This window comes from Rhizophagus irregularis, chromosome 32, assembly GCF_026210795.1.
Source record: "Rhizophagus irregularis chromosome 32, complete sequence".
In the NCBI taxonomy this organism is placed as follows: Eukaryota; Fungi; Glomeromycota; class Glomeromycetes; order Glomerales; family Glomeraceae; genus Rhizophagus; species Rhizophagus irregularis.
In genome coordinates, this window is record NC_089460.1 from 694171 (window position 1) to 719060 (window position 24890).

General features: G+C 26.8%; 4 protein-coding genes across 4 annotated transcripts; 1 reads left to right on the plus strand and 3 right to left on the minus strand.

Moving 5' to 3' along the window:
• Positions 1 to 2879: 2879 nt before the first annotated feature.
• Positions 2880 to 3371, plus strand: OCT59_022959 (uncharacterized protein; the record flags this gene model as incomplete). Its single annotated transcript, XM_066150467.1, has 2 exons — positions 2880 to 3039; positions 3259 to 3371. 2 exons carry the CDS (start codon positions 2880 to 2882, stop codon positions 3369 to 3371), a joined length of 273 nt encoding a protein of 90 aa, XP_066006497.1.
• Positions 3372 to 15332: 11961 nt separating this feature from the next.
• Positions 15333 to 15593, minus strand: OCT59_022960 (uncharacterized protein; the record flags this gene model as incomplete). The annotated part of the gene is made up of 1 exon (XM_025326333.2): positions 15333 to 15593. One exon carries the CDS (start codon positions 15591 to 15593, stop codon positions 15333 to 15335), a length of 261 nt encoding a protein of 86 aa, XP_025176590.2.
• Positions 15594 to 17888: 2295 nt separating this feature from the next.
• Positions 17889 to 19021, minus strand: OCT59_022961 (uncharacterized protein; the record flags this gene model as incomplete). Its single annotated transcript, XM_066150468.1, has 3 exons — positions 17889 to 18285; positions 18360 to 18565; positions 19001 to 19021. The coding sequence occupies 3 exons, from the start codon at positions 19019 to 19021 to the stop codon at positions 17889 to 17891; spliced, it is 624 nt and encodes a 207-aa protein (XP_066006498.1).
• A 312-nt stretch (positions 19022 to 19333) lies between these two features.
• OCT59_022962 (uncharacterized protein) lies at positions 19334 to 19555 on the minus strand (the record flags this gene model as incomplete). The annotated part of the gene is made up of 1 exon (XM_066150469.1): positions 19334 to 19555. The coding sequence occupies one exon, from the start codon at positions 19553 to 19555 to the stop codon at positions 19334 to 19336; it is 222 nt and encodes a 73-aa protein (XP_066006499.1).
• Between the last annotated feature and the right edge of the window lie 5335 nt (positions 19556 to 24890).

Consider the following 24890-nt stretch of genomic DNA (forward strand, 5'->3'; position numbering starts at 1 on the left):
AGCAAACTCAAAACCTACCTTTATATATATTGTTCGGGGTCCTAACTTTATGTATGATATAAATTTTTAATCCATCTAGTGAAATGTACCACTACAGGTTTATGCAGAATAAAGATTATGATCTGCCTATTTTAGATTAGCTTCTAAGTAACATAATGGTAATTACACTAAAATAGCAATATGCCAATTTAGCAGAGTCTTGTGTATGATACCTGCATTATTACAAAACATAAGTATACGCATTTTTTGCTAAAAAAAAAAACAAACAAATTCTAGCGTGTCTCTTCTTATTTATAAAAAGGCCATAAATGTATTATTTGTATTATAATAAAACTGACCCTGTTGGTCTATTTTTTGAAAATACTTTTTTTGCGCAATGTATAAATATATAATGGCATTTAATCAGACATATTCTGACTTGCTAGCAAAATTATCAGCTTTCCTAATAAATAAGGTATGGATTCATCTCACATTACGAAAATGCAAACTATTATCTGAGAAAGAGGCCAGCTAAGTTAATCCAATTGTAGAATAATTTTTAAAATATGAAACTATTAGATATCAAAAGAAATTAATGTGCCAAAAACGAACCCAAAGTTGGCCAGAATGTCAGACATCTTTATCTTTCAAAGAAATATCAAGCATGATTAGAGCTCTGAAAATGACTCATATAAACTCACATTTTTGACTCGCATAATTGTAAATTTTCGTTTAATTATATTCTAACTTAATAAAAAGTACTTTAAAATTAAGGTTTTTGACTTGTAACTCAACTCAACTCAACTCATTAGAAAGTCTAAGATGATTGGCAAAAAAGTTATAATAATCACTAAAGCATGAATCGAGCTTAAAGTACTATCCCAGCACTTGCTCAATTATAATAGATGAACTTTTGAAAAATTTATGCTAGATATAGAAAAGGAATATAAGGAGCGGGTTAATGTAATAAAAAATTACGATGTGAAATTGATAATCTGAAGATGCAAGTAGAAGAGACAGAAAAAGAGCTGGCATCCATGAAGTTAGATTCTTCTCATTAGTTGGAGTACTTTTTTCCTTGTACTTCTGCAAAATAAGATCCTACACTGATAAAAAAAATGATCTATTCTACTAAGGTTGCCTGCCGAAACTAAAAAGGAAATTCCGAAAGGTTTCGGCCAATCAAATCAAATGCCGAAATTGCCGAAATTAGGCCGAAACTCGGTCTTAATTTTGGCCAAAATTAAAATTCGGCCGAAATTATGATATTGTGTCACGTGACGTTACACAAATTTCCAAAAAAGGAAATTTTGTTTCCCAGTAAAATCGGAGAAATGTATCACACAAATGTTACACAAATTTCCATAAAAGGAAATTTACACGTCGATCATTATTCCGGCCAGAATTATAGTATTAATGTTGGCCAATAATTTCGGCCAAATTTCGGCCTTTCGGTAAAAGTTTCGGCATTGTATAATTTCGGCAAATTTACTTTTAATTGCCTAAACTTTCGGTTTTAAAAAAGTTTCGGCCTTGGCCTAAACTACTTGATTTCGGCAAGCAACCTTATATTCTACACATATCTTACATATATCAGGTATTCAAAATGTAGAAAATCTTACATAAATAATATATATATCATATACACATTAGGTACTTATATATATATCATACACATATCAAATACCTGATAAGTATACGATATATATAAGTATCTAATGTGTATATGATATATGTATTATTTGCTAAGGTAAGCATTTTCTACATTTTGAAGCATCTCGATATAATGTAGCATACGTGCTAAAGACAAGCTACAGAAAGGATAGATCATTTTACCTTAGGCGCCAGTTAAGCATTACGCGCTTTCTGAAGATCAATATAAATCAAAGGTTCTCCTTAAAAAGAATATCATTTCACAGATTCACTTAAGGCAAAGAAGAACATGTAAAGAACATAAAGCTGAGCTGGAAAAAGAGAACTATTATTTTTGTAGTAAATTGCTGACAGAAGTTGATACTAATCGCCAGAATAAGAGACAAATTAATCAACTAGAACGGGATTATGCCTGATGTGAGCAAGAAATTCAAGATCTCAATAGGGAGATAAAATGCCTTGAAAATGCTTCGAAAGAAAAAATAGTAGAATTAAAATCTGAAATCTCTACCTAAAAAGTCAGCTATATCAAGCTAGGAAAGATGTGCGAGATAAGGGAAAATATATTTCTAATTTAGAAAAGCAGTTAGTAGAATCTGAGGAACAAGTTAAAAAATTGCGATATCAGATCAGAAGATCTCATCACAAAAAAATTTGTTTGAATGAGGGAATTCTCCAGACTTGTATAATTCTGATGATAATATGGCTACAATCACAGAGTTAGCAAATGCTATAGATGGTTATGTGGATAATAAAGCAACAACTAGAGATATTCTTATAGACCAAATAAAAAAAGCTACAAGGCAGATATGTCGAAAAGAAAATAATTTGCATCAGAATTTAGTCTGTGAGTAATGAAGGCGTTATGATGCAAAAGCTGAACATGATAATAAAATTATATGAAGGCAACTTGCTGAAGGTAGAATAGCTAATGTTATTGATAATCTCCATCAATATCAAACTAATGCTCAAAACCAGGTAAATAGAATGATAGGTAATATGACAAGAAAACAAGCCCATATAGGTTTGCTGGTACAAGAAAAATTTGCCTTACAATTATTGTATCAGCAAATGCCCACCACTTACAGTAAAGTAGAGGGAATATAAGTCTGTTAGAATTTAATTGAAACAGGCTCTATGAGCGATACGAAAAATGGAAAAATAAGACCCAAGCAGAGCATCTGAATAATTTAAATTTGCAAGGACAAATTCTGGCATTTCAGAATAATCCACCTAATCAAGTAAACATGGTAGGAATACCTCATCTATATTTTGACTGGAATGATAGTATCCCAGACTTTCTTGTGCAACTTAGACTAAACTTGCAGAATTGGGGAATAGATCCAAATGATAATATAGCAGATCCTCCAATAAGAAGAGATAATGCAATAGGACATTTAAGAGTCTGTATGAGAGGGAGGATTTTAGAATAGTTCGATGATAAGATTACTATAAAGCAGAATTGGGAGCTAACTAACTTACTTGATAATACAGAGCAGGTTAACTTAATTGTAGTAAATGGGCGAACTGCAGTACAGATAGGAACTAATGCATTAAATGAGACTGTTGGCCAACTAGGAAATGCAATAGTCAAATTAAGAGCTGTAGAAGATACTTAAAATGAAGACTGGCGTATAGCAGGTGGCCATTCTACTAATGCTCCTGTAAATGCACTAAATGCTAATGCTGGAAATACAGTAGTTGTAGCTGGTATTCGATTTGGTCAAGCCGTATGGTAGCTAAAAACTCATTTCCCTACAGTAGAAGAGGAACTTTAGGATTTGATGTATGGAACAATCAGAAAAGGAGACATGACTATAAATGAATTATATAGAAAAATATTACGAATAAGTAGACAAGCCAACTATAGACCTAAAGAATTATGTAGAAAGTTCTTAAATGCCTTACTACTTTTATAGTTTGAAAAAGCTGAAAATATTGGTGAACATTTGCCATTAGATGAATTAGTTAAAAAGCTTTATGAGATAGAATTACGCTGAATAGCTAGACATAAAAGAGATAAAATATCTGATCTGCTAGTATCTAATCGAACATCTTGGCAAATATATGAACAGGACCCCGCTTACTTATAAGATAAGTCACTTTCAGGCCTAAGGTAAAAATCATATATAAAATTCTTTGCAGATCCTACTATAAAAGAAAATTTTATGTTGCATTGTTACTATAATTTTTTTCTTTTTTTAGCTAATTAACCAATAGAATTTAAGAAAAAAGTAAGGTAAAAACTATTAGTAAGGGGCCAATTTTCTACGGTGATTTTTATTATAAGTAAGCGGGTCCTATATGAACCTTTACCTGTTTTAATCCCGCAACAACAAGGAATATTTTTAGAAGATATGCAAAAAATAATTCAAAATACATTAGCACAACAAAAAACTGAAAAGCATATGGGCTGATTTGTCTACTCTGCATTAAAAAGAGTTATTGAATTGATTTTTATAATTTTCGTTACTCAAAATTGTTTTGTAATACCAAAAAATCATCTGATTGATGATCACTTGACTAAATAATAAGTTGAACAAAAATTTACATTTGCGAAACTTAAATTATTAAATGTAAAAGAGGTGTGAAAAAACCCATTTCACTAATAAAAAATATACATGCTGCCCAAATTATTTTGGGATGCCATAATTCATTCGGTTTATATATAATTTACTATGTAAAGTGCCAAAATAATTTGGGTGGCATGTATAATAAAAAACCCATTTCTTATATATATGGAATTTTTAATATATATTATTAAAAAGTAAGTATATTTTAATAAGAGAAAATTTATTCATCGCACGTGCGATGACATCGCTACCCCCCATTTTATTTATCACGTGATAAATCCAATTAAAATATAGCACGATTATTGTGTTACAATAAATATAAACAATTTTATAGCTTCGTCGATAGTTTTTTTTTCTAACACTCTTTTTAAATAAAAAAAACAACCTGTTTTTGCTTAAAAACGCGTTAAAGTTGCTTCTTAACATTTAAAAATACTTTTATGTACTAGTAAAGTAGCTCAAAAACTTTAATTGTTCAATTATCATAAAGAAATTGGGTTACACGGCTCAAGCAGTGATTCGTGAAACATGGAAAATGATAACACTCCACAGGTTAGTCAATTGCGCACATTTTTTTTTGTGAAATACTACTGAAATACTATTGAAAGTGCTTAAAAAAAATTAATTTGGGGTAAACGGCATATGGTATAGAGTTTTAATAGTGTTAATTTCTTAACAATTAACATCAATAGCATTATTTATTAGTTAGATAGCGTTAAATGTACATTATTTATTAGTTAGGTGACGTTAAATAGCGTTAGATATATATTAATTAACGTCACAAAGCATTATATTATTGCGCATTAATTTATTGGTATTAAATAGCATTACTTTAATGTGCTTAACAGCTAACTTATTTATTAATCTATTAAATAGCAAGAAATTGAAACTGAAGTTGAAATTCCCGTAGAAATTATTCTTGTTTCAGAATTAGAAAGTCTTGACTCTACAAATTATCCTTCATTAACACATCCTATAGAATTATCTGTTAATTCAAAATTTAGTTCGTGGGAAATTGCTGAACATTATCTAAAGGAATATGGAAGGCAAAAGGGATTTGTAGTTAATAAATACCGAGTTGAATATATTCAATTATCAAACTCAACTGTTCAAATTCCCAGAAGAAGAACATTTGCTTGTGAATATGCTGGAAAGTACAAACCTAACTATAAGTCTAAGCAAATTGATCAACAACGTAATAAAGGGTCAAAAAAAACTGATTGTAAATGGCGGGTTCACTTGAGTAAAACTATAAATAATAATTTCATTCATGTAACGTCTATCCATCTTCGAACACAACCACAAAATACTTGCTGATAATACACAATTTGCTACAACATTCCGAAAATTTAATCAATCTATAATGAATGAAATTGAACATGCAGTTATACATGGACGTTGTGATGCATATACTATAAGAAATCTATTACAACCATTATTTCCTGACCAGCTTTTTCTTACACAAGATCTTTCAAATGCAATTCAAAAAATTAAACGTGAAAAAAAATAGCTGGAACAGATGCTTCTCATTTGTTAAAATTTCTCCTTGAACGACAAAAAGAAGAACCTATGATGTTTGTTCGACCTTTAATAAATGCGGATAGTGATAGACTGTGTGGTATATTTTGGATGACGGAAAATCAAATTATTTTGTGGACGCGTTATTCAGATGTTATTTTACACGATAATACCTCTAACTAATAGATATAACTGTCCATTATCTCTATTTATACTTGTTGATAATGATGGTAAATCACGTTTGGGAGCACAAGCTTTTTAAATGATGAAACTCAGGAAAGTTATGAGTGGATTTTACAACAAACGCTAAATGCAACAGGAATTGAACCAAAAGTTATAATCACTGATATGGATCCTGCAATGGATGTGGCATGTCAAACTACGTACAAAAATGCGTATCACATACATTGCATTTGGCATATGACCCAAAATTTACCTAAACGTCTCAAAAATAAACTTGGTGCTGCAGATTTTAAGATATTTTTTCATGATTTTTGGAAAACTCGCAATTCACTATGTGCAGAGGTTTTTGAACAACGATTTCAAGCTTTATTAAATAACTTTCCCAGTGGCAGTGATTATTTACATGACCCAATATATTCAACACGCCATTCATGGGCACGAGCATTTACAAACAGAATATTTACAGCTGGTATACAGTCAACACAGCGTGTGGAGTCAATAAATGCCATTATTCATAAAGTTGTTAATTCTAGCTCTACAATGGCAGAAGTAGCTGAGGCATTAGATTCTCGAATGCAAAAAGAAGAAATAAACAAGAATTTTATAGCATGGAAATACAAATCAACAATATATCATCAGCCATTTGTTGTGGAAAATTTTTTTAGTAACGTTAATAATATAGTTCAAAAATATTTTTCACCAAGAATTGTTGGGGAAATACATAAACAAATGTGCGAATCAATAATTTACAAATGTGAAAAACTAGATATTAAAGATGCATTTGAGTTTATTGAGGATCAACTGGTGAGTAAAAAATTAAAATTATAGTAGAATGATATAATAAATGTTTAACTAGTACTATTATGTATATATTTTTAGGATCAAAATGAAATTCCCGAAAATCAAGAAAGCCAAGGAACGTCAAATGATCAAGAAGAAACCAATAATATTGAAGATTATTACGATTTTCGCCAGGACATACTTAAAATCATTGTTAAATTCAGTACCAAAAGAAATGATTAAAGAAGTATGGCGTATCGTTCCATATATGGTGCCAAGTTCATATCAGCATATTATTATTCTTAACGATGGAACCCATTTATGTACATGCTTGTTATTGGTTTCATATGGAATTATTTGTCGTCATTATTTTAAATTAATGATTGAAAATCCAAACGCATTATTCCATATAATGCTAATGCCAACAAGATGGCTTCTGGATGACGCTTGGAATCACATTGACTCTATTTTTAATGAAGCTTTTATCAGAACATCATCTAAAAATTTAAAGCCAATTCATGATGATAATATTGATCAAAGGATTTATCTTAATCCTAGGCATATTAATCACGTTCGAAGTAGAAATTCGTTATTATACACAAAAAAGTAGATTAGGTACGAATTAGGGACATTTTAAGAAAAGCACTAAACTATTCATTTGATAATAACGATCAAAAAAATTTAGATGATATTATACTAGCTTACATTGCGGAAAAAGAAACTATTATGACTCAATTAGAAAGGGGAAATGTTCTTAAAGACAATAATACAAATAATCAATTAAAGTTGTTCGATGGTCGTACATATGATGTAGATGATATTGGAAATCCATTAAAACGTCAAGGAAAAGGGAGACCTGCTACTAAGCGATTAAAAGCTTGTAATGAACAAAAAAATAAGGCGAGTACGACACAAAAATCACAAAAAGAGAATGTACTATATGAAGAAAATATTGAAAATTCAAATGGGCGTAAATGTGGTTTGTGTCGTAAAATGGGTCTTATGCAATATTGTAAAAATCAAGAAAAACGTATAATATTTTAACAATTAAATAAAGTAATAATTTTTACTGTGTATAAATAATAATTTTTTAGTACATGTAAGCTAATTTATTAAGAGTTGAACAATATACAAATACAATTCTGAATTTCTAATATTTAAACTAACCTATAAAGGATATAATCCCACAAAAATCCTTATCATAAAACACTATTCATACCCTTCGTTGATTTATAAAATAGTGTGTTGAATTTCATTTTGTTTATTTCTGTATAAGCAAGGCTGTACGTCTAATCTTTACATTATGTTAATATCTAAATAAAAATTGGGCATTAGTTTGCGAGTTCAGAATTTCATTGCAAATCGCAACCACGACTAAAATATTCATACTTGTTTGTATAAATACCTCTTTCTATACTCCTCTTTCAAACACTTCGGATGCAATAAAAGGTGGCTTATCTATTATATGTGGTCGCGCAGATCTGTTGTGCATTTATTCCAAAATAAATCTCAAAAAATATCAAGTGTTTCCCTGATGAAAAGTTTTGCCATTATCATATAAAAGAAAAGCAAAAACTAATTCTTTAAATTGAAGTATAAAAACGTATATACTTTTAATAAAAAAAAGAATTTGTTTGATTGCTACTTGATTAAACTAATGAATTATATAAGAAAAATGATTAAAATCCAAGTTAATTTAAGTTATTAAAATTGATGAATAAAGAGAAATTTTACCTTCTTAAGCCACTGAAAAACACATCTAGATTCTTTAAAAGCAAAATCCATTAAAGATATTTGACAGAATTGCGTATCTTAGGAAATTCTTGCTATTTAATAGATTAATAAATAAGTTAGCTGTTTGAGCACAATAAAGTAATACTATTTAACACCAATAAACTAATGCGCAATAATATAATGCTTTGTGACGTTAATTAATATACATCTAACGCTATTTAACGTCACCTAACTAATAAATAATGTACATTTAACGCTATCTAACATCACCTAACTAATAAATAATGCTATTGACGTTAATTGTTAAGAAATTAACGCTATTAAAACTCCAAATTAATTTTTTTTAAGCACTTTCAATAGTATTTCAGTAGTATTTCACAAAAAAAAAATGTGCGCAATTGACTAACCTGTGGAGTGTTATCATTTTCCATGTTTCACGAATCACTGCTTGAGCCGTGTAACCCAATTTCTTTATGATAATTGAACAATTAAAGTTTTTGAGCTACTTTACTAGTACGATAAAAGTATTTTTAAATGTTAAGAAGCAACTTTAACGCGTTTTTAAGCAAAAAAACAGGTTGTTTTTTTTATTTAAAAAGAGTGTTAGAAAAAAAAACTATCGACGAAGCTATAAAATTGTTTATATTTATTGTAACACAATAATCGTGCTATATTTTAATTGGATTTATCACGTGATAAATAAAATGGGGGGTAGCGATGTCATCGCACGTGCGATGAATAAATTTTCTCTTTTAATAAAATATAAAGTAAAATAAAAATTTATATAGTATTAGTAGCTATAAATGTTTATAAAAGTATAATAAAAATATCATATAAAAGATAGTATCATAATAGATATTTTCAAACAATAAAAATAATTATTTTATGTTAGAATTTATATTACCATCTTTAGACGCAAATATATCAAGATTCACTGATCCGTTTTCTATAATTTTAGGCTCGTTGGAAAGCCCTTGTTCTGGACTTTATAGGCGAAAAAAAGAGCTCACCGATTGAATCATTAGATCCAGAGATATTTACGTTTAAAGTTGAGGTACGAACTTTTTAAAATGCTTAAATGCAAATATCTTGGGATCTACTGATCCGTTTTTTATAAATTTAGGCTCTTCGAAAAGCCCTTGATCTGGTCTATATGAGCGAAAAAAGAGCTTACCGATTGGATCATTAGATCTGGAGATATTTACGTTTAAAGTTGAGATACAAATTTTTAATATATATAGTAAGTACTAAGAATTATATTAATTTAAAAGAAATATTTACCAATTTAAAGTATAATAACATTAAATAAAAGTTTTTTAATACTCACCCCCAATTTACTGTATATTATATAGTATTTTGTATAATAAAAATGTAATAAAATCAATATTTTAATTAAAGGTAAACAAATCAGCCCATATGTAGTATTATTAGAATATGAAGAATATGCATTTAACATTAAATTCAAATTCAAAATCAAATGCTCATTTCTAATAAAGATTATTATAAAATTTTCAATATTTATATATAAATTACCTTACTTTTTATTGCAATTTTATTGGTTAATTAATTTAAAATAAAAAATTATAATAATATAAAATAACATTTCCTTTATATATATATATAATTTATTTATAGGAAATATCAAAATATTACTGGTGGTAATTATTGCTACTGATTATTTTTACTGATCTAATTTTTTTAAATTTTATAAGATTAATATTAAATTACACAGGTCAAAAAATAAAAAATCAGGCATCAATCAGTTACCAATCAGACACCAATCAGTTACCAATCAGCTACTTGATTGATGACTGATTGGTGACTGATTTTTCACTTATCGATCTGTGAATTAAATAATTAATTATATATATTAAATAATTATTTTATATATAAACTTGATTTATTTAAGATCAAAAGGACTATTTTTAAATAATTTTTAAGAAAAATGTAAAATTTTGAAAATAATATAACTGATATATTTTATAAAAATTTGTACTTTCAAATAACGAACTAAAAATTGGAATTTTAACAAGCAAATATGGTTGCATATAATGCTGATTAAATTCACATTTTGTAAATTAATTTGATTCAGCAATTTAAAATTTATTATAGCTTCTAACTCATCATCAAGGCATTCTTTAATTGAAATTCATTTATATATATTTGATATTTTTTTACTTGTTTATATATATTAACTTTTAATTTTTTTCAAATATATTTAAATGTAATATTAAAGTTTTATGCTTTTTTATATTGGAATAATTGAAAATATAGGAAAAAAGTCAATTATAAATTAACTAAACATATTTACATTCAAATAAAATTAGTAATATAAATATAAAGTAACTCAAAAAAATTAAATTTCGCTATATTAAAATATTATAATTAAATTATTATTATTATTATTTCTTTAAAAAATATTCATTCAGTTTCTTGTAATTTTTGGATTTAATCAAAAATACCATTTTTAAAAATATATAAGGTTTTCTTAAGATTTATAATATAAGATATTATTTAATATTTAATCTATAATCTATTCAGAAATATATAGATTTAGTTTTATACCACTTTAATCTATATTACTTTGACCAATTTTTTCTATCTTTCAAATATATTAATTAGTTAAGTTAACAATAATAGACACAAATATTTTGTTTCAAATTTTCATTTTTATATTAACTAATTTCCATTAATAATTAATATATGCATTTCTTGTGATACATTAAGTATATTTGATTCAAATAGATGATAATATTTGATAAAATTTTTTACAAATTCTTTCTTAAATATAGTTTCATCTAAAATAAAAGATATAATTAAAAACTTCAACTTTATTTATTTTAATTACATTACTTTAATTTTTTAATTGTATTATTTAATTTATTTTAACTAAAAATCAATTATTACTTAAATTTTTAACCCATCACTTAATTTTTTTTAACTATATATCATTTTAATTTATTTTAACTAATCACTTTAATTTATTATTATATTAGTTACTGTTAAATTAAAATTAATATTAAAAGTGGGTTGCCTTCTAAAATAAGATTAAAAAAACAAATATCATAAATATAAAAAACACAAAAAAAAAATGATTTGCCACTTATTGATCAGTGGATACTTTACATGGGGTATTGCAAATATATATATAAACTACTGTTATAACTTATAATTAAATTGATTATATTAATAATACTTATCTGATACACACATCAAGTTTAACTATAAAATAAACCAACAAATTAACTTTATTTAACTTCAAATTAGGGAATTTAATCTAGATAAAAAAAATGAAGTAATAAATTAACTTACTTTAAATTAATCAATTGAAATTTCCTTGATTGAGTGAATTGTATTATTAACCATATTTGGGAATTACAAAATCTGGGATCAATTGTAACTGACTTGATTAAAAGTATCCTACTTCAAATTATATTTAAATGAGATTAGTAGAAACAATTACATTGTTATCATTTTTTATTTTACTTTTACTTGCTTTATTTACTTATGAATCTTTCTTTTTTTGATTATAAATAACACACTCACTATCTTTACTGCTCTCGCTGCTCTTATTGCTCATACCCTCATTACATTTAGAGCAGGTAATGTAAACTAACTTTTTGATATCTTCTATTTCATTTCCTGTTATATTTAACAATATCAGTACACTGTTTGTGACTTTGACAATTTAGGTGAACATAAAGGAAAGCCTTTATGTCGTAATAATTGATTTACACGAAAGTGATACTAATCTTTATATATCTGCGCTTTTTGTTCTAAAATTATATGACCATTCATTTCTTTTTACAAATTAGAAAAAAAAGGACGGCCTTTTATAACTTCTATTCCTGAAGGCCATTCTGTGGAAAATCTACTTTATAATACAAGTAATCTTCAATTATATAATGAAGAAGGCGTACCAGTAGCAGGAATATATCAAAATGTACAAAATGATTTTAAATTTTCTCAGACTTTGAAGAGAGTTGACGCGAAAGAATTGGCACTTGCTAGTAATTCCAGCAACAATCCAGACCTTATTACATCTCTTTATAATATAATACCTGACGAACACTATCTGGTAGACTCATCAATCAGAAGGGAGAATTCTGGACAAGTGTTGAAGATGTGGCGATCGATCGACCTTTACTGCTGGCAAAATCAATCAACGATTTAGAACAAGTTATACGGGACGGCAGGCCAGTGAAAATTTCATGGAACTGTAAAAGATTGTCAGGTAAATATTCAATATTATATAATACTATCATTATCTCTTATTAGCTGTAAAGAGATATTTTATCGAAAATTACAATTCACCTGTAGAGACATTTCATCGGATAACGTATAAAGGTATTGTTCGTAATAACAAGAACATTCTTACTAGAATGTAAACACAATATCAATAAAAAAACACATGAATTCAAGAAGGGACCAGGTAAATAAATATAGTAGTACGATAATATAAATAAAAATATAGTACGGTAAAATAAAGTTTTTATTATAAATAATAATTAATAAATGTAATTCGGTAAATACAATGTATAATAATAAAGTTTTTTATTGTAATAATTAATGAAGTCTTTTTTACATTGTAAACAATCGAAAATAATGAACGACATATCTGATATTGTAAAAAATGATCCTGTGTAGAAAGATGAGCCACATCTATAGCTGTAAAGCCACAATAGCGAGAACGTTTACGAATCTTCATTAGTGCGTCTATTATAAAATGGAAAATTTTGATCGCAGTACTACATATTCGAAAGCGAAAACTAAGAGAAAATGAAACACCCAAACATTGTCAAGAACGAATTGCTAAGCAATGTGAGAAAAATCCTTCCGTTATAATTTCTCTGGGCATTTAGGAATTATCGTCAAAAAAGAGCGGAAGAACGAGACGCGCATCGTGCACGTGAGCGCGAACGAAAACGGCTAAAGTTAGCGGTAGAAACCAAGAACGAGCCATTCGAATCACAGAGCCGAGTAACAGGGTCGCAACAAGATCGAGCCATTAATCTGCAGAATCAGGTCGGAATGGCGAAAATGTACATGCAGCATTTCCGCTTCTGTTCTCACTAAATCTAAATCTGAAAAGGGTCTTCTGCGAAAATTTTGTAATAAAGTGGATAAAATTCTTTTTGCCCGGTATGCAAAGAAATTTTCCATTTATAATACTTGTACAAGGGGAATGTTGTTGCTGTTGCAAAGAAAAGAAACCAAAAAAATTTCCATCAGAAAATGATATGGATCCAGGCGAGCCTGAAGATCTCCAAGGACTTAACCGCACGAGTTTTCCTGTAATTATAGTTTACACTTTACAGGTTTCGTGGAGGAAAGCATGGATACCGCGGAAACGTAATAAACTTTCCCCAAAATGTGCAAGAATTTCGCCACGAATCCATCGTCATTAGAAGTACTTGTTGTACATTGCCAATCGGCTAATAGCCCGGCAGGATTTAGAGATTTTAAAGTACATCGTGCTTAAGGTCGCTCGTGCATTATGTTGGTTAAAAGAAAATAATCGTTGTTACAAAAACATTATAAATTATAACCGATAATGAAATTCTTCAATCCTTGCTGAAGATTTGGATCATGTGATCACGTGTATCTCCGTTCCAGTTCTTTCTTTGGTTCATCCCATCAATGGATTTCAAAAACCAGGAAATATTACATATGCATTCTCAACTTTATAGCACAGATCTTTGCGCAGAGCGTATTAAAGATGTAAAATTCGAACAGAGAACTTCAAACATCATTTTCTACACGCCGTCTATAAGATTAACCTCATTTGGTATCATGCCATTCTCGTTGGCGAACACTAAAAGAAGGAAAGGTGCATGTTAAACAAAACCTTACCAGATACAGTCAAACCTCGATGTAACGATACCCTATATACCGATAATTGCATGTACCGATAAATTTTCTCTGTCCTATTTCACAATACAGTAACATAATTTTACAAACTATGTCAAAATTCAAGGCCAAAAGTAAATAAAGCATTTATTATGATTTAATTTTCTGTCATTTAATAACAAATAATTGTTATTTAGTTTCGATAATTCACAAAAAAGTAAGGAAGATTGGAAATATTTATAGTGAGTTGACTTAATAAAAGATAAATAATATTTTCAAAATTAATTCTATTTTAATAGAGATCAAAACCAATGAAATCAGTATTCAAGAAATAAAAACTAAGAGACCCGAACTTTCAACGTTGGTAATTCCTAATAAAAAATGACGCATAGGAAAATTCATATCAAATTTATTTGGATTTTCAAGCTTTAATTTAAAGAAAATTTGAATTTGTCTGAAATTTCTGGGCTGCATTTTACCATATCTGATTGTTTTGAAATTTTATTACTATAGGACTAAACATTATTATTACTTGCCATTTCTAATGCGAATATGATAAAACCCGGACATAGCATGCATAAGACGTACGCTTTGGTACACTCAAGTTTAAGTATAATTTAAAATTCCTCATTTAATCAACAAAAGCGGTGTGTACCAAACCGTATTTTTCATAAGTTTATCAAATTTTGAGCGCGATATGCTGATTAACAAGTTAGTTTTAGATAATGAATCGTTTCTTACAGTATAAAATTTCTTGATCCGTACGTATTATGTGCGGGTCAAGATTCAAGAAGTTTCATTTCTTAGTATTGAAACTATTAGTAAATAAAAAATTAAAATCAAGCTCATCGGGAGAAAATTCACCAACAAACGCAACTACAGCCTATAACATCATTATTAGATAAATTCACAATAGAAACTTTAAAATTGTAGTTTGTTTTAGGTAAAGTCGCCGGTACCGGAACTGGTACTTTTGCAGTCATTTCTGTACCTGGTAAAACTGGACACTCGGTGTACTTACAAACGTCACGCAAATTAATCGAATTCTTTTTTTTGTAGGTTTCAGGAATTGCAATTTGCAAATTCAGCCACGACTTTAGTACTAGTGGTAACTTCTACATTAAATTTTGCATCAATAGTAAAAGTGTCATTTTTTCCAGCAATAACAGGATCAGGCGAAAGTACTACATTGAGTAAGACTGTTTCAGGAGGAGCCTTAGAACATGGTCCAAAGGTATTAGTTCTATTATAAAGTTGATGTGGAATAGTATTGACTGTGGAAAGAGTAGCCAATAAACTCACAAAAATAAAATTTCTGTTCATGATTTTTTTGTGAAAATAATTTTGAAATATCTTGTTAAAAGTTATATATTTATGGATGAAATTATCGATGATTTAGCTTCACTTTTTGTATGTAATAAAAACGATTGTACTCCGTCAGTTAAAGATTCGATTTTTTAGGTAATAATGTACAAAAAATAAATATCATTTTCTTTTTTTTAAATGATATTTTGCATTGACTTTAATACAGCATAATTTGTAATTATTCGTTAAAAAAGAGAAAATAAAGTATTTTTGCCATTTCAGTGGCTTTTTTAGTTAGCCTTCAATTGATAAAACCAAATAAAACTAACACGAAAATAATCATTCATTTGTGAAAGAATCATAAAATTATATTTCCGCAGGTTACGGCACATTTCGCTGAAGCCATTTTGCTGAAAGGATGTTTTGCCGAGAGGATGTTTCACTGAAAGGACGTTTCGCCGAAAGTGCATTTATCGAATCCATTTCACCATTTCACCATTTCGCCGGATTCCATTTTGCGCCAATACTGTAAATAACTGCTAATTTAAATTTATTAACAGTTAATCGATTTATTTCTTAATTTTTCAATAAAAAAGAAATTACATATTAAAAGCTTTAAATAGTCTGATTTAGTCTAATTTCAGATCAATCAAACAGAAAAAGTTTAATAATTTACTATCCAGTAATTGAAAAAGACAAAATATAGCTTATTGTAATTATCTTATTAAAATAGTTTGAATGGTAGTAAAATCACATTTTTAGCATTGATAAATAGTGAATTAAATTTAACAGAATTCATTAAGTCTAGCTTGCCATCTATTGATACTAAAAATATGATTTTAGTATATCCATATAAAAAAATTAGGGTAAATTTAGATCTCGCACCCATGTGTGATGTTTAAATCTCGCCTTTATTCCAAAAAGGATATTTTGTATGCTGATCATTTAATTCTGGCCAGAATTAAATACGTCACGTGATTTAACGGGAACCCCCCAAAAAAAGTTTGTCAAATAAGTTAAAAATGACATTCAAAACCATCTTTGATATTTTAAGTAAACTTGCAGATACACATAGTAGACATTTTTTAAAAAAGTTTGTATATTAATTAAGAATTTCTTTTTTGTTACAAAATGTGAGATTTTAATATCATCAATCTTATTTTAATCACTAAATGTTAAGTTACTAAACTTTTTCTATTTAATTCTAATCAATTAAAAATAATTTAAAAATCTAAATTAAAATTAAATCCATTATTTTATATTTATACTTAACTATTTTAAATAAAATATCTTATTATTGCAAATATTATTTTTATATATTATTTAAGAAAGTATTAGACTAGTTTTCTTCCTATGTGATTTAACTCAAATAACATCACCTATGTAAAATTAAATCATGTGAAGCTGATATATATGTATATTACATTACTCATAAAAAAAATAGTAGATTAGTTAGGATTAGGGTTAGGTTAGGGTTAGGGTTAGGGATTTAGAGATTTAGGATTAAGAAATTAGGATTAGAATTAGAATTAGGATTATGGTTAGGGAACTAGGATTAGGGTAAGGTTTGGGTTTGCTAGAGTTGTTAATTTGATGATGTCATTTTAAAGATTGAAATTTACAGTTATAAAAGTTATAAAAGTTATAAATTTTAATTTTTAGTATAGGTGACGTCACTTAAGTAACATTTTACAAAAAGAAAATTAGTAAAATTCTTTAAGAAAATATTTTTACAAATGAATAGAACATTACAAAGTTTAACCAAATGGAGTTTTATATTTACCAAATGGCAGTATTTAATAAGTATTATTACTGTATTATCATATGGTTATATATAACTAATTAACCATAACATGTTTTAATTTTAGATATTTTTTATAGTATATTGACTAAAGTTTATTCATAGATTATAATAGTAATGCCTGCCTAAATTCTTTTTGCCAAAAATTTCTGTTTCGTCACTAACTAGTTTTGGTTTCGTTATTGACTAAATTATATAATAATAATTTTTAATTTTAGTTTTATTATAAAAATATATAAAATTAATTATATTTATAATAGTTTTATAAATTCTTTTTAAAAAATATTACAGTCACCACTGGCTATAACGAACCTTCCGTTCCAAGAGATTTGGTTCGGTATATAATGAATTCGATATGTAATATTTGTGTTATATACCGAACTGTTCGGTATATAAATTTTATCCAATAAAATTATAGATCATGATATTTTATAATTATTTTAATTTTATAACGTACTACAGTAATACAATTTTATTTAATTTTGTGTGACAATATTAACTTTAACGTTTATTCAAATAACATTATCGTATCGAAAGTAATGAAGATCAACCTGTTTTAAATTTTTTACAATCAATACCTTCACTTTTTTATGCAATCTTCTTAAAATTTTCAACTCTTTATTTACTTTCCCGAATTCTGGTCCTTGTTCATATAAAAATCTTATGGTTTTATCTATAGTCTTTTCTACCTCTGTTGGACTTATTTTCTCTATTATATGCGTTAATTCAATCTCATCCACCACATTTTCCTCTTCCCTATTTGCATTTCGAATAGTATCAACTATTTCATGATCAGTAAGCCCACCCTCTGGTATCTCGTCCTCAATATGAAGATATTCATATGTATTAAGATCACTTTTTGGAAACTGAGAAATCAACACCTCAAGTTCATTGATTTCTATATCAAAACTAAAAAAAGAATTGATTTTAAGAGTTAATTAAAAATATTTAAAATTCAAATAGTATATTAAAAAAATTTATACCTATCAGAAAGTACTGAATCATTATCATCAGATAATTCTTCAAATTCATCACTTTGTGGGAGGATACCTGTTTTCTTCCAACAGTTTGAGATAGTTTGAGAAGTTACCATTGACCATGCTTCAGCCGCATTCTGGAGAGCATCATAAATAGTATAATCTGCAAGTTCTTCCACAATACCATCCTGCACATCATCATATGCATTAATCTGATTTTGAAGAAAGAGACGTTTGTAATGGCACTTGAATGAATGAATTATTCCTGCATCACAAGGTTGAAGTTTAGTAGTAGTGTTTGGTGGAAGGAATTTTACATCTATACTATCTAACTTTTCTTGAGTTTCATCTAAAATAATATGTACTGGAGCGTTATCAACTAAAAAAACAATTTTTCGATTTTTTCTTCTCATTATTTCATTGAGTTTAAAGAGAATATCATTGAAAATGCTAACTTGCATCCATGCTTTTTTATTCCAAAAATAATGAACTGGAAGATTTTTATGATTAATATTTTTCATGACACGAGGTGTTTTGTATTTATGAATAAAAGTTAATGTCATTTTTTCACTACCAGTTGCATTTGTTGCACAAAATATTGTAACTCGGGATTTTTCTTTTTTATGGCCTGATAAAGAATTGCGTACCAAAACTCTAGAAGGTTCCATCTTCCAGAATAGGCCAGTTTCATCGCCATTCTAAATGTCTTCAGAATTATAAGTTGTAAGGAACTGCTGAAGAGCAAGACGATCTCTTTCTATCGATTCAGCAGAATGCACTTTCAGCCTCACCCCTGCTTTTTTAAACCGACGCAAACCATGCCGTTTTTTAAAGCCACCTAACCAACCCTCTGAATGATGAAAATCTTCTATAGAAAACTGTTCAGCAAAATAATTTGCCTTCATTTTTAAGATATTGCCATCAATATTTTGTTTAGTATTAAGTGCATTATCAACCCAAAGGCCAAGCGCGTCTTCAAGTTAAGGCCACTTTGGTCCACGAAATTTTTTAACATTCTCTTGACTTTCTGTAATTGTAAGCCAACGTTCACTCTCTTTCAAAATGTCAGTAATTGTTGACTTTCCAACGTTATATTTTTGCGCAAGTTCAACATTTTGAATGCGCGGATCTCTTTCCTTCATTTCACAAATCTCGTGCTTTTGACCAGCGGAAAGGTTAACTCTCTTTCTTTTTGTTGACATTATCAGTATTTTTGAAAATTTATCCGAAACTAAACGGAAAAAAATTTTTCCAGTAAAACCGTATAACGCGACTAACGATAACGCGTTCATACTTTTATATTATTAATTAAAGTCACGTGACAGTTCGTTATACTAAATATGTAATTGATATACTTGGGCTGGTTACAATAAGTTCAGATGCGATATATGGTAATTTATTATGTGATTTTGTTACATCCAGTGTGATTAATTATAGAAAAATCAGTTCTGTGGGACTTAGTTCAGTACAAACAGTTTTCGGTACAAACAGGTTCGTTATAACCAGTGGCGACTGTATATTTTAATAAAAATTTATTTTTTTAAGTAATTATTATAATTAAAAATCCATGAAAATTTATGAAAAATCTATAGAAATATTATGAAATATTGAATTTTAGTATTTTGTCTTTTAATTTTAAATGTTTAAACTATTTCAATTTTGTCAAATGACTAAATATTTCAGTTTCATCCAGCATCTCTAAATTATAGTATTAAATATAATTGTTTGTTGATTTAACACATGCAACTTGTTGAACAGCTTGTGTTTCTTGATTTGTTAAAGTAGTATAAACAAATATTTTTTTATCCTATAAATGATAAAATATATTATAATAAAAATTTTTTAATATAAAGTAACAATAAGAAAATAAAGAAAATACCTTTTTTTTGATGTGGTATTTTCAAGAATAGAGAAATAAATAAAAAAAAAAATTTATTATTTGATTTAAATAGATTTTACTAATAAGTTATAATAGGCTTCCTGTTATGTCAATGCTATATTATAATATATTATTAAAAATTTGCATTTATTAAATAATAAAAAAATAAATTGCAATATTTTATTATTTATTAAGTATTTAATTTTTTAAGCATTTTTTTAATACTTTAATTTAATATTATAAGTACTTTTTTAATACATCTTACATTTAATAAGTGCTATTTATAAATATTTAATAAATACTTTAATAAATATTATAATATTAACCATCCTTTTATAATTGCAAGAATTATATTATCTAAAATAAATTATTATATATATATTGTATTTACATAAAAAAATTAGCTATTTATTAAATAATATTTAATTGGTATTTAATTTTAAATATTATTTCTTTTTGCCATTATACCAATTTACTAAAGTCTTCTAATTTCTCTAGTAATCATTTTAGTTATAAATTAACTTTACTAATAGAAAAAAAGTAAATTAAAAATTTAAAAATCAGTTTTTGTAATTATTTTATCATTTAGTAATTAAATTTAACTAATTTTTTTTAATTATAATTATTAAGTTTTATAAAACAAAAAAAAATTATTACTAGATTTTTTTATTTTTTATTTATCATACTCAAAAGAATTACGATAAATCAATACAAAGGGAAGAAAAGTTCCTAAATAATTGAAAAAATTGCCTATTCACCAAAGTACAATGGCAAATATATCTCATAAGCATCACATTATGCTAAAAAAAGAAATCGGTAGTTAGCAGTAAAAGTAGAAAAACTCTATTCTAAATCCACATACTAACTAATCAAAATAAGTAAAGATTCTGAAAGAAACAAAAATTTCTATCTATAAAAAAAAAATAAAAATTGAAACTAATCCTTTACAGTAAGATAAGAAACTAACTCCTCATATATAGACCAAAAATAGGTCGCCTGTTTCAGATTCTGTCTGTTAACTTCTTTAGCATCTCCTTCAATTCCATTACTTCCTTATAAAGTTTTCTTTTAAAGATCTTAAGGCACTTCTTCACCTTATCTTTCTTTTCATCAGGTTTGCAGTTCTGGTTCGAAGTGTCTCTTGAGTTGTCTTTCTTTTTTTCCCGATTATTCTATATTTGAGTATTCAGAGGAATCCTATTAGTACCTGTGGCTTTATCCTTAGGGTTTGGATTCTTCTTCTGAGAATTGTTGGAAATCTTGGATTTACCTTTAATATTTGATCAATCCTTAGATTTTCTGGTGAAGTGTGAAGAAGTGTGGTAGCACCAATCTAGAGTTTTGCCATCAATATCGTACTTTTTACCTATAAGATTATTCATTTTTCTGGGTAAATTACAAGTTTACGCTTCCTCTCTTCTGTTGTAATAACTTTAAAAGCTTTAAAACTGTTAATCGCCATTAAAGTTGGATGGATTTAATTTTGATAAAACAGTATTACAGCTGTCATTGAATCCAGAATATCATAGAGAGCTGCTTGAAATCTCTCTCTTTCTTTTCTTTCATGGAGAGATCAGGTGGCAATTACTAGATTTTAAAATACAAAAAAGTATTAATTTTAATATAAATTAGTTATAAATTATATATTAAATATTTAAAATCTTAAAATGGTTGAAAATTCAAACTTATAAAGTGGTCAAAAATATGCATAATATAAGATTTTTTATATTACATAATAAGTAGGAATGGCAATAATCATGGTTATAACCAGTTATAAGTCATGACCAGTTAATAATCGTAACTAATATCGATTAGTCAAAGACTCTGACTAACTGTTTAACTAACCATTTTAACCGACCATTTAACTGACTGTTTAACTAACCATTTAACTAACTATTAACTGACCATTTAATTATTTAACACTTTTTTTATGAACTTAATCAATAAAAAAGTTATATAACATTTTTGTTAGCAAATTTAATCAAAAGAAAATACTTTTTAACATTTTTTCTTAATTAAATTCATTAAATAGAATGGTTAAATGGTCAGTTAAATGGTCGGTTAAACGATCAGTTAAATGGTTAAAAAAATAATCAGCCAAAATGGTCAGTCGGTTAAAAACTCTTAACTAGTTATAATTAAGGTTGCTTGCCGAAACCTAGGGATTTAGGCAAGATGGCGTTTCGCCGAAAAGCGAAATTCTGCCGAAACTATATTAAAGTTATATTAAAAAACTGGCGAAACTTTGGAGAATGGCGAAACTGCCGAAACTTATTATAAATGCCGAAACTGCTGAAACTCTGCCGAAACTATAATAAATCTATAGTAAAATTTTGACAAAACTAATTGTAAGATTTTGAAGAGGTTTAGACAAGCAACCTTAGTTATAATTGACCGATAACTAACTGTAACTGACCCTAATAATAAGTGCATAAGGTCTCATATCAGGATTTTTAAAAAATGAAAAATCATAATAAAGTTATGTAATCAAAATGAACTATATAATTAATATATAAAAATTACTAAAAAAGAGAAATGTGACATATTATAGATGTGAAAAAAATATATTTTTATTTTATATATCATATAAATATTATAATAGGTATATAAAGATTTATATTAAAAATGTAAAAAAAAATTAAAAAAATAAAGAATTAGAAAATTTGGCAATAATTTAGGTATATAAGATAATAAACGATTTCTTTCTTTTACATTATTATTATAATTATTACTATTATTATTATAATGATGAGAAATTATATAAAAATTACTAAAAAAAAAAAATAATATATTATATATATAAAAAAATATTAAAATATTAGTTTTAAAAAGTTAATATTGATTTTTTTTGCTGATTATATGGATTATTTTTTCACAATTTTTTTTAATATAAAAATATATAACAAATATAGCTTTCACGTTTAATAATAAACCTACTTTTAGTTTTGATAAGACAGAAAGTTTATAAAATTACCAGATGGTATAGAATTCGCAAAATTTATAAAAGCAAAGTTAGTAAATTTACAAAATATTAGCATAATGGGTATATATCAAATTTTTAACTCTTCATACAAAAATTTTTGACAAATTTGCTATCATAAAGAAAATATATAAAGAGAAATTCAAAGCACTCAGAATTGAAGAAAATGATGAATATATATACTTGATATATGTTTTATTCTCTTTTACTGATACTTGAAAATGTTTCATAAAAATGAAGCTAAAAAGAACTTTAAAAAAAAAGTCATATAATAAAAACATATTAATAAATCCAATCAATAATAATTTAATTATTCCAGAATCCTTCTTTACAAAAATAGAAATTTTTAAAGAAGTTAAACATCAATTACTGGTCAAATTTATTGTATAATTAAACAAATCTCTAAATATATTAGCTGAGCTATTTACTCTAAAAGATAAAAATAGAAAAGTAAGTTATATCAAGATAATATTACAAGACATAGATATTGATAATAGCAATCTGAATTTCTGAAAATAAATAGTATTAAAAAACAAACTATGAAAAGCAGTAACTTTAGTAATCTATTATATAATAAAGTGAAAAAATAATTGTATACACTGAAAAGAAAATTAGCTTGATTATGATGGAATATAAAGCTTTTTGTAGGGATAATATTGAAAAATAGTTGTATATAATATTTCCGCTTTTTATAGGGTTCTAACTTGAAATCTTGAATTATCTTAAGGAATGGGTTATGTGATAGTAATAAATCCAAAATGCAGAAGAAATATATCATATTAACTGTATTGATAAACCTATAAAATAAAGGAGTTTTAACAACTCTTTTAAGAAGATTGCCTGTAAAATAATTTCTTACAACTTGAAATTTGAAGCAATATAAAAAATATGAGAAATTTCAGGCTATTATAATAAATATTTTCAATTCTATTACTACAAATGTATTATATCTAACAGAAAATTCAACTTATTTAATGTTTTTACTATTAGATTGTAAAGTATTCAAGATTGTTTAAAATAAAGAACATTACAAACTAATTATATATTACAACTTGTGGATGGATTTGGATAAAATTATTAATATAAATTGAAATTGCAAGAATTTCAGATGTTTAGACTTGATATTTTATATCTTTATTAAATAGGTCTACACTAAAAAAGGATTTTTCAAAAGCAAAACTAAGGTATAAACTCTCTAAAATTATGTAAAAAATTAACTTGAAATTGGGTAAAAATAAAAAGTAACCAAATAAATCAAGAAAATTGACAAGAGCTTAAACAGTATTGATAAACTAATAATTTTAGCTGAAATTCATTCAATATTAAAAAAACTGATAACAACCTAATAGGATTTAAGAAATAAATCTTTGGATCCTTATTAGTTTTAGAAGTGTAATTATTTGTAAAAAGGATTCATTGCCAACTTTTAACCTTTTTTTCTTCATTTGTTTTTTTTGTTTTTTTTTATTTCTTTTGTTTGGACTTTAGTAAACCCATAAAATATATCTGACATTACACTATAGCAAGTATGGTACTGATTAGTTTTTATAAAGTTGTATTTATTACATTTTTAAACTATGATTGTATCTTTTTCTTTGAGTATAATAATAATAATAAAAAAAAAGTCAATATTAAAAAAAATGGAAAAATACTTTAAAAGTATTTTTTTTTAATATTT